The following is a 17,234-nucleotide window of genomic DNA, read 5'->3' as shown; positions in this document are numbered from 1 at the left end:
GACGTCTGAGCCATACGACAATGTTGTTTTTTTTCTTGCTCTCTTCAGATCATTTTATTCAGCCTCTCATACTGAAGGGATCTGTTATGACTCTCTAATTCCTCATGTTTTAAGTCATCATCATCATCACCATCATCATCATCATCACCACCATCATCATCCAGACATCCTTTCCCACCTAAGGATGGGGAGAGGGTGACTAAGATGGATATCACCAGGATTCAAGTGGTTAACCTACTGAGCCCATTCTAGCCATCTCCTGACAGTGTTATTCAGCTCTGGAAACTTTTAAAACTTGATAGGTTAGATATGACCTACAAAAAAGAGAGAGAGAGAGAGAGAGAGAGAGGGGGGGGGGGGAATAAAATCACCAGGGGATGGCAAGGATAAAATTTCATTATATTCTTACAATCTCTACAGTTGTATTCTGCTTAGGATAGTCACTTCAGACTGGAAAGGTTAGATCCAGTGTTAATAAACCCCTCAGAATACAACAGGTCTTTCTAAGGTTCAATAAAATCATATGAAGGTACCAGTAGCAGGAATAATACAACAGAATAGCACTTTAGTTCAATGCAGGACAGGCCTCTTGTAATATACATCTATCTATTGCCATACACTTCAATCCCATACGGGGTGGCCACAAACAAATCCTCTCTATGTCAGCCTGTCCTCCACCATTTGGCTGTCCTCCCACCAACTCACACACCCCTGTCTTATCTATTTCTCCACTCCATCCTTTCATCTCATCAGGAAATGGCAAAAGTGAAATGAAAAATATAGACTATACTTAACCCCTCCAGTTTGAAGAGATGGCCCCAAACTGAATAAAATAATCAAACAGCAGCAGGATAAATGAAAAAGAACACCACCAACATTTTAAGTGCCTGAACAACGCAACCTGATAAGGATGACAAAATGCCCACGCTTTCAACCTTTTGAAGTCTGTCTGATTTTAGTCTGCTACTTCCACATCATTTTAATCAGTCATGCCAGGACCTCTGGTAATCCCTTCATCTATCATTCATTTCTCTCTCTCTCTCTCTCTCTCTCCAACAAGAACAAGGGGGAACAGGGCTACTTTGTCCCAATATTCAAGGCAAAGGTAAGCACCCTCACTTGTCCCTGGATGGCATTATATGACCAATAAACCCCAACCACCCCTTAGATGGAAATCCTTAAAGGCTACATCCACCTTAGCCCATCAGACCACCAGACATCACCTCTGGCAATGAAGGAATTTATTATGGCTATATCTAACCCTTCCAGTTTGAAGAACTTATCCTAAGCTGAATAAAATCACCTACAAGCAACAACAATAATCCATCCATCCGTCCGTCACCCAATCCTATGTTGCCCCATGAGGAGCGTAGGAGCCCGGGGCTGGGCAAATTGATCCTGACATTTAAGATGAAAGTGACCAGCCTCACTCATCCCTGAGTGGCATTATGTGAGTAATAAACCCCAACCACCCCTTGGATATAAACTTGCACCAGCTCAATCCGACTGGAGAGCCATAATTACCCACTAAACCACCAGGTGCCATAATTTGGTTATATGGTTACCACCCAGCACAGTAAATGGTTTCCTGGTGAACAGGAAACCATTTGGCTTGTCACTCAGTAACTAAAGAAAAAAAAATCACCTGGCTGGAAGGTTGATTGAGGACAATATAAAATCCATGCAATTCAAAATATATTCCTTAAGCTGAATGAAATCATCAGGAACTGGCAAGAACAAAATGAAAAGGTGTTAACAGTACCAACTCCCCCACCCCCAGCAAAATAGGCCAAAAACAATTCCCATATCACTGATGCCCCCAAACTTTCTCCCTGAATAAAAATCACACAGAGATAACAATAATAAAGAGCTAAAGGCATGAGCAGTGGTGTGTTAGGGTATAATCATGCTCTTGAATAATCTGACATACTGGCTAATTTTTGCTACTTCCAAACCATGCTACTAAACTAAGCAAAAACCTCATTTAGTGCAGGGATTTATCAGGGCTATTATGTAACCCTTCCAGTCAATAAACCCTCCCCTAAGGGGCATCAAATCACCTACAAGTACAGTACCAAGAAATACACTAAAAAAAAAGATCAACAGGCTAAAAAAAATTAATGATGGCTATAGCTAACCCGTCCAGTTAAAAAATTTCACCTTGAGTAAAAAACTGGCTCAAACAAAATGAAACAGACATCCCCCAGTGAAACAGGCAACACACTGCAAATCATTCAGACCCCTAAAAATATCCCTTTAAATAATATTGAGTGGCAGCAGCAAGGATGATGTTAAAACTGTGATCTAAGGGAGAAAGCATTATAATAATAATAATAATAATAATAAATCAAAGAAAGAGGCTGTATGGTGGTAGCAAGGTTATGAACGTAACTGAATGGTGGTATCAAGAACAAAATGACTTCAAGGTTAACGATGTTGTTGCTGTTGGTGGTGGTGGTAGCAGAGCTGTTAATGTTAAGATAAAATTAGCTTTTTGAGAGATGACATACTGGCTTATTCTTGGTACTTCCAGATGACTGGGGGGGGGGGACAATAAAAATGCCAGGCAGCAGCAGGAATATATAGGCTCTGCGAAGGGGTATAGGAGGTGGTTGTGGTAGTCAATCATTAACACATCATTCATGCCTCAAACTTTTTTCCTTGAATAAAATCAGAGGGTGGTAGCAGGAAATAAACGCTGCATGAAAGGGCTATAGCAGTGGTTGACAGTGGTACACCTGTCAGTTATCGGATACCAAAATGCACCACCAAGTCTTCCTTATGCTCCACTTTGATGTAAATCAGGGCACCCACTACTTCCAGACAAATTATGAAGGACCTCTAGTAGTGAATGAATTTATTAAGGCTATATCTAACCCTTCTCCTTGTATAACATTGTCTGGATGTAACAAGAACAATATAATGATAATGAGATAACTAAACTGATGGGCCAGGAAAAGTCTCTGCTATGCTGAATGACATGAAGCTCCTCAAACATCTCCTTGAATAAAATCAATTGTGGTACAGTTGTTAAGGTCATGGGTTTCCAAAAGGCACCACCAGGTCTTCCTTGTGCTCTACTTTGATGTGAGTCAGGGCAGCTGCTACTTTCTGCGTTGCACTAACCATCTGTGGGAAAACAAAATCATGCTTTATTTCATGTTTCTTTCATCAGTGTCATGTGTTTTTTAATGCAAAGAAACAAAAGAGCAAACTGTAAGAGATCTGCAATGTTGCTCCTTCCAGGAAAAATGGAACAAACGAGAGCCAACGTCAAGAATCATACATTACAAAATGCCTGGACACATTCCACTCAAATCACTAGAAATCTGTCTATCTATTTATTGCCAGATGCCTCAATTCCGTGAGGGATGCCCACAAACAAATCGTCCCCATGTCACCCTGTCCAATATCATTTCACTGCCTTGCTCCCAACTCACACCCCCCTCTCTCATTAACCTCTACACTCCATCCCGCCATCTCATCCTCAGCCTTCCCCTCCCTCTCCCCCCCTCCACCTCACTCACATACACTCTCCTCACTAGTCTCTCGCTCTCCATCCTCTCCACATGGCCAAACCACCTCAACATATTTCTCCTAAAACTTTCTATCACATCCACATCCACACCACAACGTTCCTTCACTTCCTCATTTGTCAGTCTGTCTCTCAATGTAACTCCACATGCTCCTCTCTAATAACTTCCAATAAGGTCCAAGCTTCACTTCCATACATTAGACTTGGTATAACAATACTGTCGTGCAGCGAAATTTTTACTTCCATGCTCACTTCCCTGTTTCTTATCACTGCTTTCAAAGAACCAACAACCTTTCTTCCCTGTTGCACCCTTTCAAGCACTACACCCTCCAACCTTCCATCCTTACTCATCACACTACCCAAGTACTTCAATGCACTCACATTTTCCATTTCCCCCTCATCCAGCCTCACTGTACATTCAGGGACTTCATGTCTCTCAAAGACCATAACTTTACTCTTCCCTACATTCACCTTTAGACCCCATTTCTTACACACACTCCCAGACTCATTCACCAAGCCTTGCAGTTCCCTTTCGTCTTCGCTTAACAACACAGTATCATCTGCAAACAACAGTACAGGGAGTTTCCAAACACTGCCCTCTCTCATTAGGGTTGTTCCAACATCCACTGCCCTACCTTGTATCTCCTTTATAATCCCATCTATATACAGACTGAAAAACCATGGAAACATGACACATCCCTGTTTCAATCCAACATTCAAATAGGAAAATTCAATCAGTTCACCATCCACACGCACTGAAGTCTTAGCACCCTCATACATACTCTTCATGGCAGTCAACGACTTCCCATTTATTCCGTATATTCTTAATACTTTCCACATTCCTTGTCTATCCACCCTGTCATATGCTTTCCCCAAATCCATGGAGGCCACATGCAACTTCTTTCCCTTCTCTAGAAACTTTTCCACTGAAGACCTAAGAATGAATATCTGATCTACGCAACCTCTTGCATCCATCCATCCATCATCCAATTCTATGTTGCTCCATGAGAAGCGTAGAGGCCCGGGGTTAGGCAAGTTGGTCTTGACATTTAAGATGAGAGTGACCAGCCTCACTCATCCCTGGGTGGCATTATGTGAGCAACAAACCCCACCCACTCCTTGGATATAAACCTGCACCGGCTCAATCCGATTGGAACGCCTTCATTACTCACTAAACCACCCAGGTGCCACAATTTGTTTAAATGGTTACCAACCAGTGCAATAAATGGTTTCCTGGTGTACAGGATGCCATTTGGCTTGTCACTCAGTGTAGAGTCACCCATAGGCAGAATGGAGAGGAAAGAATGAAGGAAAGAAAGACAGAAGAGGGAGTGTAAAGTCACCTATAGGCAGAAGGAAGAGGAAAGAATGATGGAAAGAAAGACGGAAGAGGAAGGAGAGAAGAGAGAAAAGGGAAGACACCCAAAGCAGCACTACATTGAGAGAGTGGATGGTGAGCGTCCCCACCAACCACACACTTCTCTTCCTAAAACCTCCCTGTTCTCCTCCAACTAATTCCTCTGTTATTTCCCTAACTCTGTCAGTAAGTATCCTACCATATACTAAGAAGACAGATGCCCCACTGATTATCACACCATTTTTTTTCCCCCTTTTTGTTTGCACAAGGGAATAATTATACCTGACTTCCAATCCTCCTGGACACTGGAAATCAAAGGCAGAATAAAACACAGACTGAGGAGGAAGACAGTTCCAGAGCTGACCATTTTCACACATTAAAGATTAACAGTATCACTTAACTCTTGCATCAGAGACACAGATGACAGACAGAGATGAGGTAAAAATGCATTGCTAGACAGAAGTCTGTGCCCACTGTGATTATAATCATCTTACTCTTACAGTGTGCCCAGTGTAACTGTAATTATCACCATTTCAATCTACCCCTCCTCATCACAGTACAATGCACCCTCACACGGTGCGAATCACCTACAATGCGAGGTCAACCCAGAAAATGCTTATTTCTTTTGAATGCGATATCTGTGAATTGAACTTCCCAACATGAAAATCAGCTGTATGATTCCAAGGCAAAAATGGACTTCTCTCCATTACTACGAGTGGCAGGCCGGACAATGCGAGTCAGTCACACGAGGGCAGGTGGCCAGCACTGAGCCAGATTCAAAATGGCGGGCGGCTGGACAGCTATCTGTAGGCCATCTACCGACTTTCCTGGGTAAACAGACACTTCTCCTCCATGCTGCCACGAGAATACATGTTGTACCTTGCATCCTGTGGGCTGTTTTAGCAACATAGTAGTACCCACCTGTTCATCACGGTCTCAGCTGTCGACTTTCAGGGCTTTATGGCACCTCCAGGAGACCTCAGCAGTGACAGTGAGAGTGACAACAGGGTTCCCAGCCATGGCAAGAGTAGACGCCCCAAGCCCTGGATACCCACTCACCCTCCCTTCTTAACAAGCCCATAAGTCCTTAAATAAAGGTACATCCATCCATCCATCATCCAATCCTACGTTGCCCCATGAGAAGCGTAGGAGCCCAGAGCTAGGTAGTTGGTCCTGACATTTAAGATGAGAGTGACCAGCCTCACTCATCCTTGAGTGGCATTACGTGAGCAATAAACCCCAACCACCTCTTGGATATAAACCTTCACTGGCTCAATCCGACTGGAGCACAATAATTACCCACTAAACCACCAGGCGCCAAAATTTGGTTATATGGTTACCACCCAGAGTAGTAAATAGTTTCCTGGTGTACAGGAAACCATTTGGCTTGTCACTCAGTGTAGAGTCACCCATAGGCAGAAGGAAAAGAAAAGAATGAAGGAATGAAAGACAGAAGAGGGAGTGTAAAGTCACCCGTAGGCAGAAGGACGAGAAAAGAATGAAGGAAAGAAAGATAGAAGAAGATGGAAGGAAAGAAGGATTGAGGAGAGGACAGGGCAGACAACCGAGAGCAGCACTACATTGAGTGAGTGGATGGAATAAAGGTACATGGTGTTCTATTTGTTGGTCCAATTAGAAGTTCTGTTAGACAAAGTATTAGCAGGGAAGAGTAGGCTGGAACGGGACCCAAAGACCAAGCCCTGAGTGGGCTGTCCATCATATACCATTTTTCCCATAAGTTCTTTGGTTCACACAATGTGAAATACTAGAATGCAAGGATTTCTGATGGCCATAAACTCGCATTGTGTGAGGGTGCATTGTACCAGTACATTCCAGTCACACACCCCTCCACCAACAAAATATATACCGGGTATATATATTTTTTTTTAAGTACAGATAAAATAAAAATGATGATATCTAGGGCTAATGGTAGTAACTACTAGTGAAGCAGGAGTGAGGCTGTGCGGTTTGCCACAAGGGTGTGGGAAGTAACTACATTCTGTGCAATGTTTGTGATAAATGGGACAGCCATGCCTGTGACTGATAGGTCTGCTCAACCAGAGGGACAAGGATTATTCAACAACAACACCCCTACTCACTCTCTCACTCTCCATTCCCTCCACATGACCAAATTATCACAGAGTAGCTTACCATATTCAAATCCGCTAATGATATTGGCTGGGCAGACAGTATCCTCTCTGCAGCTGGTACTTCTGTTAGTAGCTGGACTTCTCTGTCCCGACAGCTGGTTATCTGTTGATAAAAGTACAATATCATCATCATCATCCTACCTGCTTCCCACACTCCTCTAATCTCCCCATATGCCATCAATATATACCACCAAATGGCACTAAGACATTTCTCCATTTTTTCTCAATAGGGTGCACATACATTTAGGGCATTACAGTACATTATGCACAACTGATTTTTCATAGGTATCTTTAGCTGGTAATGATTTAAGGTACTGTAGTTTGCATTTACTGCATTTACAAATGAAGATAGAAGACTGTTCCAAACAGGGATAGTTTGAGTTAAGAACCATGTCTGAATCCTTGAGCATGTTGTACTTGAAGTTTTATGTTGTGTCCTCATCATCAATGGCTTTCTTAACCCCTCTACTACAGTCTTATTCGTTTATTATTATCAGTATTTAATTCCAGTTCCTACAAGATGATCTAGAGGGCATCCACAAGGACCTGCTAGGTTAACAAAAATATACACTACTACAGGCTTAACATATCGGGAAAACCGGTATCAAATGGAAATCTATCTATCTATCTATTGCCAGAAATAAATAAATAAACGATATATGATACAGTCAGTTTGTTTTCACCTGACAAAGATCCTAAACCCTTTTTGGCTCAGCTGATAGTTAAGTGCAGTCACAATGGAGGGTCACTTTCACTAGTACAGCACAACCTCTGCAATCTGAAATGCTTGGTTCCAGAGGGTTTATGGAAAATGGAATATTTTGGAAAGTGGAATCATTATACAGCAAGCATTTGCATAACGAGGAAATATTGTCCCTGGAAGCTCTCATTTTATGAGAATTTCACGTTATAGGCCATATGTTCACATGTTAAAGGGTTTCATGATACATAATACAGTGAGCATTCACAACACGTGGGAATATTGGCCCCAGAAGCTCCCGTTCTATAAGAATTCCACATTATAGGGCCATATGTTTACATGTTAAAGGGTCTCATGGTACCTAAGTCTGACCCAGGTTCCAACTTTGGGGCAATTTCAGGGTTTTTTTCCAGGACATTTACCTACCCAATGAAGACTTCATTGCATACAAACACTGGAGGATTCCACATCTTGAATGGAAGAGGTTGTGAGCTTGCTGGGGGGAGGTGGAGTGTGGTTTCATGGCCACAAAAATAGCAAAGATCACACACAGCACATTTGCAGCCAGAGCGAGAGGAATGGGTAGGCTCAACTGGGGCAGGAATGCTCAGTGGACCGTGATGATGCCCTGTGCAGACACATGACAGCAATGCATCACAGGCTGATGCAATCCACACTCTGTCTATCACTTGCTGCATGCTGTGAATTTCAACAGTACTTTTATGCTTCGAGTCGCGTTGTTTATCACTGGCCATGTAGTATGACTTTTAAACATAAATTGGGACCTCCCACCATCTTATGTCCATCATCACCACGTAGTCAGGTCCTGTAAAAAATAAGCAGCTTCCTCCAATCGCGTTATATCAATTTTTTCCACATTCTGACATTTCTGGGACACAAAATGGCACCTCCCGTGTTATGAGAGGTTTGCGTACTATAGTCGTGTGTTATGTAAACACTGACCATACTGTAACTACATGAAAATCATTATATAAGCAGTCTAGATAACTATGAACAGTTGTTGTCGTTGATCAAAGCCAGTCTGTCTGACCAAGCTGACCCATCAACCACAGGTAAGCAACCACTCCTGCAGGGCTGTCCTGTGCAGTGAGCTGATGTTTCCTTGCAGTTGACAGCATCTCACCACAGCGAGGCATGTGGCAAAGTCCATAAATAATGAAAGCCAATCTAAAAGGGTTTCAAACATCGCCAGACATTAATATTTACTTGTTTAAAATGTTCTTTCAGATGACTTTACAACAAATTTTACACAACATCTCAAAATATACCTTAAACTAGTTTATTCTGTGACAGTTTACTCACCTGTGATTTACAGAAACCTGCAAAGTTGAAAATGGCTGTCTGTATATTACTACTACTGTGGTGGTGGGACCTGAAGTTGCTCATTGTCTGTTCTGATGCATTCAATGTACTGCAGTCTATAGTTACTTCTCATTATGTCAAATTCCAAATGTTCTTCTTTTTACCATTCAGTCAATGGTAAATTACTGTACTTTACTGAAAAACTGTATCTTTCTTCCTAGCTGCTAACTTCAGAACACCATACACTGCTCTGGCATTCCTTATGCAACACTCCCTAAATGCAGTCTACATGATGTCCAGATCCACTGCTCTTAATTCACAGGCTCATTGATTAAGGAAGCTCCCTAACAGCTACTCCTTTAACAATTTATTTCTGGATATGGGTGGCTAAAATCCATCTGAACATTATAATGCTTCTGCAGAGTATGGCAATACTGGAAGGATTTATGTAACACAAAGGAGGACAGTATGGTGTACATGTTTCGTTGATAAAGGCTCCAACATGCTTGCATGAGTTGGCCTCGGTCACCTAATGGTGGCTCTCCACGCTGCTTGAACTCTGGCAGCCTCCCAATTCAGCCCCTTATCCCTGAGGTCACACTCTATGACCTTGTCTGCCGCTTGCAACCCAACCCCCAACGTTAACACTTCTCACTTACTGCACCCAAATGTCATCCCCCATCCTCTCCACATGCCCAAACCATCTCAATCTACCCCTCCTCATCACAACACCAATACACTCCAGTCCTATCCTACCTTTCAATTCTTCCATCCCCACCAGCCCCCACATTCAAGGATGCACTGCACATCCACCTAATCATTGTCATTTCTGTACGTCTGAGCCTATTAATATCCTCTTCCTTTACTGCCCAGGTCTCGCTACCATACAGCATTACACTCCTAACACATGTCACATACAAAGGTCCCTTAGCATGGAGGGAGAGCCCTCTCAATGTCAAGAGAAGCAACAGCTCCCTGAACTTCTTCCAACCACTCCTCACTCTGGCCATGGAGCTAGCTCCAGCCCCACCTCCAACACATAACATGTCTCCCAAATAACAAAACTCTTCCACACACTCAAGACACTCACCAACAAGCTCAATCCTTTCATGCTGACAATATCCACATGCTCTCCCCAACACACCGCACACATGAAAATCAGCATTACCCAGCAGTACACCTCTAGTGCCATTACATTTCTTATTCACCCACTTCTCACAAACACTGCACAAGGTGGAATTACTTCCTATGTCCTTGTGGCAAACCGCACACAACCATTCTCCCAGTTCTTTGACAGCACCGCCACCAACCCTAGATACCATCCCCTTTGTTTTATCTACATTTACTCCCAAGCCTTTGTGCCCCATACCATCTCTCCACTTCCTAAAGGTTTCCTCTGCCTCCCTTTCATTCTCTGCAATTAACAACAAATCATCGGCATACAACATCACCCAGAGAAGTCCATTTCTGAAGTCAGGTAAGCGGGCTTCGAGCACCACAATAAACAACAAGGGACTCAAGACTGACTCCTGATGCACACTAACAGTCACAGAAAACTTACCCCTCAAATCTCCATTTACTCTCACCTGGGTGCAAGCACCCATATACATGGCCATAACTACTCTAACCAGCCAGTCCTCGATCCCAAGCTTTCTCATTGCCTATTTCACCACCTCCCTGTGGACTCAGCCAAAGGCTTCCTCCAAATCAACAAAACAATGTACTGATCCCTTTTTCTTTCCTAAATATTTTTCCTGAAGCTGTCAAACAGTGAATACGGCATCAGCGATCCCTTTGCCTGGCATAAACCCAAACTGCATCTCATCAATATTTACTCTTTCCATATTCATACTTTCTAGAACTCACTCCATTACCTTCATTATCTGGTTCAAAAGTTTTATGTCTCTATAATTTCCTTTTACAAGGGCATCACCCTTCCCTTTTTACACATTTACAATCACACTCTTCAGCCAGTCATCTGGGACGACACACTCATATATCACACTCTTCAGCCAGTCATCTGGGACGACACACTCATATATAGTCTTATTTATCAAATCGGTAACTAACCCCACTCCTTTATCTCCTGAGGCCTTCAGCATTTCAGCAGTCAACTCAGACACACCCGCCACCTTCCTCACCTGCATCCTGCCTATAGACCTGCTCACAGTAGCAGCATCAATCAAAGGCCAAGGGCCAAACACTGGATCTGCTGACTCCAAACCTTCCAGTTATAATGTTCTCTCCAGGCATCTTCAATATCCTCACTGTTCACCACTACCTTTCCTTCGTCATTCCTCACATAATACAAGAATAAAATGTTACCTTCTGTGACGGTAGAGCCTGGAGTCGCTGGTTGTAGGTTCTCACTCGTTCTATGTAGTCATGCTGCTCCAATGTGTGACACTCCAGTGCTCCAACATCAATGATATTGCTGTAAGAAATTAATATTTAAGAGAAGTCAACCATTCATCATCATTATAATCATTATCCTGACCTTTTTTTCCCACCCAAGGACGGGGTGTCGCAGGGTCCCAAAAGCAGGAAATCAGTATACACATGAACACTACAATTATGGAACAATTTCTCTAAGCCTGTTGACAGACACTACATGCAAGAAAAGGATGGTCATCATCATAATCATAAGCAACAGTATCCAGATCTCTCTTCATTAGAAGCATCTGCATCTTGACTTCTTTTTCCCCACCTAAGGATGGGGTCAGGTAGGGTTCAGAAAGCAATAAATCAATATTACAAATTTCAATGAGAGGGCAAAGGAAGGAGTATGTATAGTTGTGAGTAAGAGATGGAAGAAGAGCATAAGACAGTATGGATCAGTTGGGTCAAGGATTGTGTGGGTAAAGTTGAAAGTTGGAATACAAATGTCGGCGATTGTGCGTGTGTATGCGCCAACGCAAGATCGTGCTAGAAGAGTGAGAGAAGAGTTCTGGACAAATGTAGAAGTGTGCATGGAAAAGTCTGGAAGGAATGACAGTGTTTTTGATTGGTGATATGAATGGTAAAGTTGGGAATGTGAAGGTGGATGGAATAGTTGGTGAGTGGGGTGTGCCTGCTGAGATTGATGGGAATAGGAGTGCGTTAGTGGACATTTGTGCTGGGAGGGGGTTGGTGATAGCCAATACCCTCTTCAGGTATAAAATGATCCACAGGTATACATGGCGAGTGATGAGAAGGGTGGGTGGTGAACTGAATGAAAGGAAGGCAATGATTGATTATGTATGTGTGGATGAAAGGATGCGAAGATGTGTAATGGATGCAAGAGCTTATAGAGGTTGGGGAAGTGGACTTTCTGACCACTACTTGGTGGTGGCGAGAATTAGGATTCAAGTAAGATGGAGGAATAGCAGAAGGGAAAGACAAGAGGAAGGAGTAGTTGCAAGGAGAGTGGAAAGGTTACAAGAGGATGAGAAAAAGGCAGAGTGTAAGAGAGAAGTGGAGGAACGATTGGGCAGATATGAATTGGAGCAGATGGGAGACGTGGAAGGTGTATGTAAGATATTTACAGAAGAAATATGTGCAGCATGTGATGTGGTGTGTGGAAGGAAGAGAAGACGGAGGGGGGTGCAAGGAACAGATTGGTGGACTGAAGAGGTGAGACAGGCTGTGGCACAAAAGAAGAAACCATACAATGAATGGATGAGAAATAGGGGCGTGGAAGAAGTTGAGAGGCGGAAGAGAGAGTTATATGTAGAAAGAAAGAGAGAGGTGAAAAGATTAGTAAGAGAGAGTAAGAAGAGAGTGGATGAGGAATTTGGAAGGAATTTGAGTGTAAAGTGGAGGGACTGTAAGAAAATGTTCTGGAAAGAGGTGAAAAAAGTAAGACAGGGTGAAAGTGAAGTTAGCAGGGGAGTGAAAGATAAAAATGGTAGATTACTAGTGAAGAAGGGAGAAAAAGTGAGCAGATGGAAAGAACACTTTAAGGAATTGTTGAACATAGAGGATGAAAGTAATGCGAGTATAAGTGGCTGGGGAATGGCTGGGAGAAGGAGGGAGGTGAGAAGACAGGAAGAAATCAGTAGGAGAGAAGTTGTGGAAGCAATGAAGAAAGTTAAATTGGGGAAAGCCCCAGGAATTGATGGAGTGTGTGGTGAAATGCTGATGCATGGTGGAGAGATAGTAGTAGAATGGATGTGGAAGATGTGCAGATTGGCCTGGGAGGACGGTAGAGTATCGGAAGATTGGAAGTCAGGTATAATTATTCCCTTGTACAAAGGAAAAGGGGAAAAAGAAGTGTGTGGTAGTCATAGGGGCATTTGTCTTCTTAGTATAATAGGAAAAGTGTATGGTAGGATACTTATTGACAGAGTTAGGGAAATAACAGACGAATGAGTTGGAGAAGAACAGGGAGGCTTTAGGAAGGGAAGAGGTTGTGTAGATCAGATATTCATTCTTAGATCTTTAGTGGAAAAGTTTCTAGAGAAGGGAAAGAAGTTGTATGCGGCTTTCATGGATTTGGAGAAAGCACATGACAGGGTGGATAGACAAGGATTGTGGAAAGTGTTAAGAATATATGGAGTAGATGGGAAGTTGCTGAATGCTGTGAAGAGTATGTACGATGGTGCTAAGGCTGCAGTGCGTGTGGATGGTGAACTAAGTGAATTTTTCTTTTTGAAAGTTGGGTTGGAACAGGGATGTGTCATGTCTCCATGGTTGTTCAATCTGTACATGGATGGGGTAATAATAGAGGGACAAGGTAGGGTAGTGGATGTTGGAGTGGCCCTGGTGAGAGAGGATAGTGTTTGGAAACTCCCTGTACTGTTGTTTGCAGATGATACTGTGTTGTTGAGTGAAAACGAAAGGGAGCTGCAAGGCTTGGTGGATGAGTTTGGGAGTGTGTGTAAGAAACGGAATCTAAAGGTGAATGTAGGGAAGAGTAAAGTGATGGTCTTTGAGAGAGATGAAGTCAGTGAATGTACAGCGAGGTTGGATGGTGAGGAATTGGAAAATGTGAGTACGTTTAAGTACTTGGGTAGTGTGATGAGTAAGGATGGAGGTTTGGAGGGTGAAGTGCTTGAAAGGGTACAGCAGGGAAGAAAGGTTGCTGGTTCTTTGAAATCAGTGATAAGAAATGGGGAAGTGAGCATGGAAGTGAAAAAGTTACTACATGACAGTATTGTGATACCAACTCTAACGTACGGAAGTGAAGCTTGGACGTTGTTGGAAGGACACAAGTCAAGAGTGAGAGCAGTGGAAATGAGTTATTTAAGAGGAGTCTGTGGAGTCACATGGAGAGACAGGCTGACGAATGAGGATATAAAGGAGCGTTGTGATGTGGATGTGGATGTGATAGGAAGCGTTATGAGGAACACACTGAGGTGGTTTGGCCAGGTGGAGAGGATGGAGGGTGAAAGACTGACGAAGAGAGTGTATGTGAGTGAGGTGGAGGGGGGAAGAGGGAGGGGGAGGCCGAGAATGAGATGGAGGGATGGGGTTGAGACGTTTATGAGAAAGGGGGGTGTGAGTTGGGAGCAGGGCAGTGAAATGGCGGGGGACAGGGCGGCTTGGAGGCGATTTGTTTGTGGCCACCCCAAATGGGATTGAGGCATCTGGCAATAGATAGACAGAACACTACTTTACAGGAAATGCTCTATACCTCTGTTAGTGAAGACTGCAAGCAAAACAGTATAATTCTCTGACAATCTTTTTACACAGGTCACCATTAACGTCTTCAATGTGATGATGAATATTTGCATCTTATTCTTGCCATTTCCAAATTTTATTCAACTTAGGACAGACTTCTTAACTTTTTTTATTCTTGCTGTAGCTTTGGATACACTGCACTTTTCAAACTGGAAGGGTCAGATATAGCCCACATTAGCCCCTTCACTGCTTGGGGCTCTGCAAAATTACATAAAATCACCAACCAGATGCAAGTATTAAATAAAGTAACATCATCATCATCCAGACCTCCTTTCCCACCTTAGGGCAGGGTGAGGAGTAGCAATGTCCAGACAGCCAAAATTTGCCCACTCCAATGGGCCACATTTCTATTCGCTCACCATTCAAGTCCCTGGAATCCTGGCTCTATCTGATACGCCAAAAGCATTCAAGCCGTTCTGTAGCTTCACATAAACGTATCTGATGGAGTCAAGCCGGATGATGCCATGTTAAAAAGGGGTGCCAAATCCCTGATCATGCGCTTCTCCTCACAACATTCATCAGCCAGCTCGATCTCTTGTCAGTTCTCTAGCCTGACTGACTTCCATTCCTCTCTTCTCACACACTCATCCACCATACCCTTCCACCTTCTCCTTGGCCTACCTTGCCTCCTCCCTCCTTCGAATTTGCTCAGATATACCTTTTTCACCACTCTATTGTCATCCATTCTCTCCGCATGACCATACCATCTCAGTACACTTTTCGATTCTGGTGTCCACAGACTTCCTCACTCTGCATCTTTCACAAATCACATTATTTCATATCCTATCCACTCTGTACTCCACATACATTCCTCAGCAGTCCCATCTCCACTGCTCTCACTCTTGACTTTTCATTTTCATGCTACACCATAGTCTCACATCCATATGTTAAAGCTTGCACTAACAGTCCTTCATGTAAGCCCCGTGCAGCTGCAACACTCAAGCCTCTGATTCTTATCAAGGCCTTCATTGCACCAGCTACTTTCCTTCCTTGCGGTACTCTACTTTCAACTTCTTTGCACATTTTCCTCACTTTTCTATCACTGTATCCAGGTATTTGAACTCTCTCACCAATTTCAGTCTCTCTCCATTCACTGTAACACTGCACTGGGAGTCACCTTCTCTCTCAATAATCATCACTTTACTCTTTTCTGCATTTACTCTCAAGGCACGATGCTCATGGACATCAGCAAAACTCTGCACTAGTCTACCAAGTTCTTGTCCCGTATTTGCAAGCAGTATTGTATCATCAGCATATAACAAATTCGAGATATTCCATCAATCACCATTCATTACCAACGCCATCTCCCTCTCCAGTACTCGTGTTTTTACTTCTCTCGTAACCCCATCCGTATACATATTGAACAACATCACCAAATGGAAGCAATTAACTTTTCTGTTGCTACAGTCCCCCTCGGTGAACAATATCTATTTGGTAATGGCCCAATAATAATACCTAACAGTCTTTATCCCTCTGAATTCTAGGATTTATCTCAACTCACCAAATATGTCTGTTGGTGAACTTAATATAGTATCTGATACTTTTTACCCCTCTGATTTCTAGGTTTTCTTTCAGCTGGTGACATTAACATAATAACTGAAGCTTTTTAACCTTCTGAAGGCTACAATTTCTTTTTGGTCAACAAAAATGTCTAGTGTCAGCCTCAATGAAATATGGCATTGCATCCATTCATTTTCGTTTTCATTTTTGAAGGCTCCAACATGCTTGCAGGCATTGGCCTTGGTTGCCTAATGGAGGCTCTTCATGCTCTAGCAGCTTCCCTATTTAGTCCCTTAACCCTGAGGTCAAACTCAACGGCCTCATCCCACGTCTTTCTCGGTCTACCTCTTGCTACCCTACCCCCAACATTAACACTTCTTACTTTCTGCACTCAATTATCATCCCCCATCCTCTTCACATGCCCAAACCACCTCAATCGACCTCTTCTCATCACTACACCAATACACTCCAGTCCCATCCTACCTCTCAATTCTTCCATTGTAAACCTAGCCTCCCCAGGCCTCACACTCAAGGACCCACTGCACATCCACCTAACCATTTTCATTTCTGAACGCCTAAGCCTATTATTATCCATTTCTTTTACTGCCCAGGTCTCGCTACCATACAGCGTTACACTCCTAACACATGCTGCATAAAAAGATCCCTTAGCATGAGGGGAGTGCCCTCTCAATGTCAGGAGAGGCAAGAGCTCCCTGAACTTCTTCCAATCACTCCTCACTCTAGCCACAGAGCTAGCTCCGGCCCCACCTCCAGCACATAACATGTCTCCCAAATAACAAAACTCTTCCACACACTCAAGAGACTCACCAACAAGTTCAATCCTTTCCACCTGGCAGTGTCATATGCTCTCCCTGACACACTGCACACATGAAATCAGCATTATCCTGCAGTCTACCTCTAAGGGCCTGGCCACACTTGCCCTCAAACATTGTTGGAAACATTGCCTGTGACATGTTAGACTCATGCCTCAAACATGTTAGCAACATG

At 43.2% G+C, this 17,234-nt stretch overlaps 1 protein-coding gene across 1 annotated transcript in view; it reads right to left on the bottom strand.

The window, feature by feature from the left end:
* Positions 1 to 303: 303 nt before the first annotated feature.
* The window catches only part of Lamtor1 (Late endosomal/lysosomal adaptor, MAPK and MTOR activator 1), a 37,407-nt gene continuing 20,476 nt past the window's right edge, over positions 304 to 17,234 (bottom strand). The window contains exons 4-6 of the mRNA XM_080268924.1: positions 11,391 to 11,499; positions 7,044 to 7,145; positions 304 to 3,129 (exon numbers count right to left, since the gene is read on the bottom strand). Coding sequence (XP_080125050.1) covers positions 3,037 to 3,129; positions 7,044 to 7,145; positions 11,391 to 11,499 — 304 coding nt within the window. The 3' untranslated portion in view covers positions 304 to 3,036. The remainder of the gene's footprint in view (positions 3,130 to 7,043; positions 7,146 to 11,390; positions 11,500 to 17,234) is intronic.

This window comes from Coenobita brevimanus, chromosome 30 (genome assembly GCF_032717465.1).
Source record: "Coenobita brevimanus isolate Jiangsu-jjx chromosome 30, ASM3271746v2, whole genome shotgun sequence".
In the NCBI taxonomy this organism is placed as follows: domain Eukaryota; kingdom Metazoa; phylum Arthropoda; class Malacostraca; order Decapoda; family Coenobitidae; genus Coenobita; species Coenobita brevimanus.
Note: the sequence above shows the minus strand (reverse complement) of the source record. Positions and strands in the feature narration are given on the sequence as shown.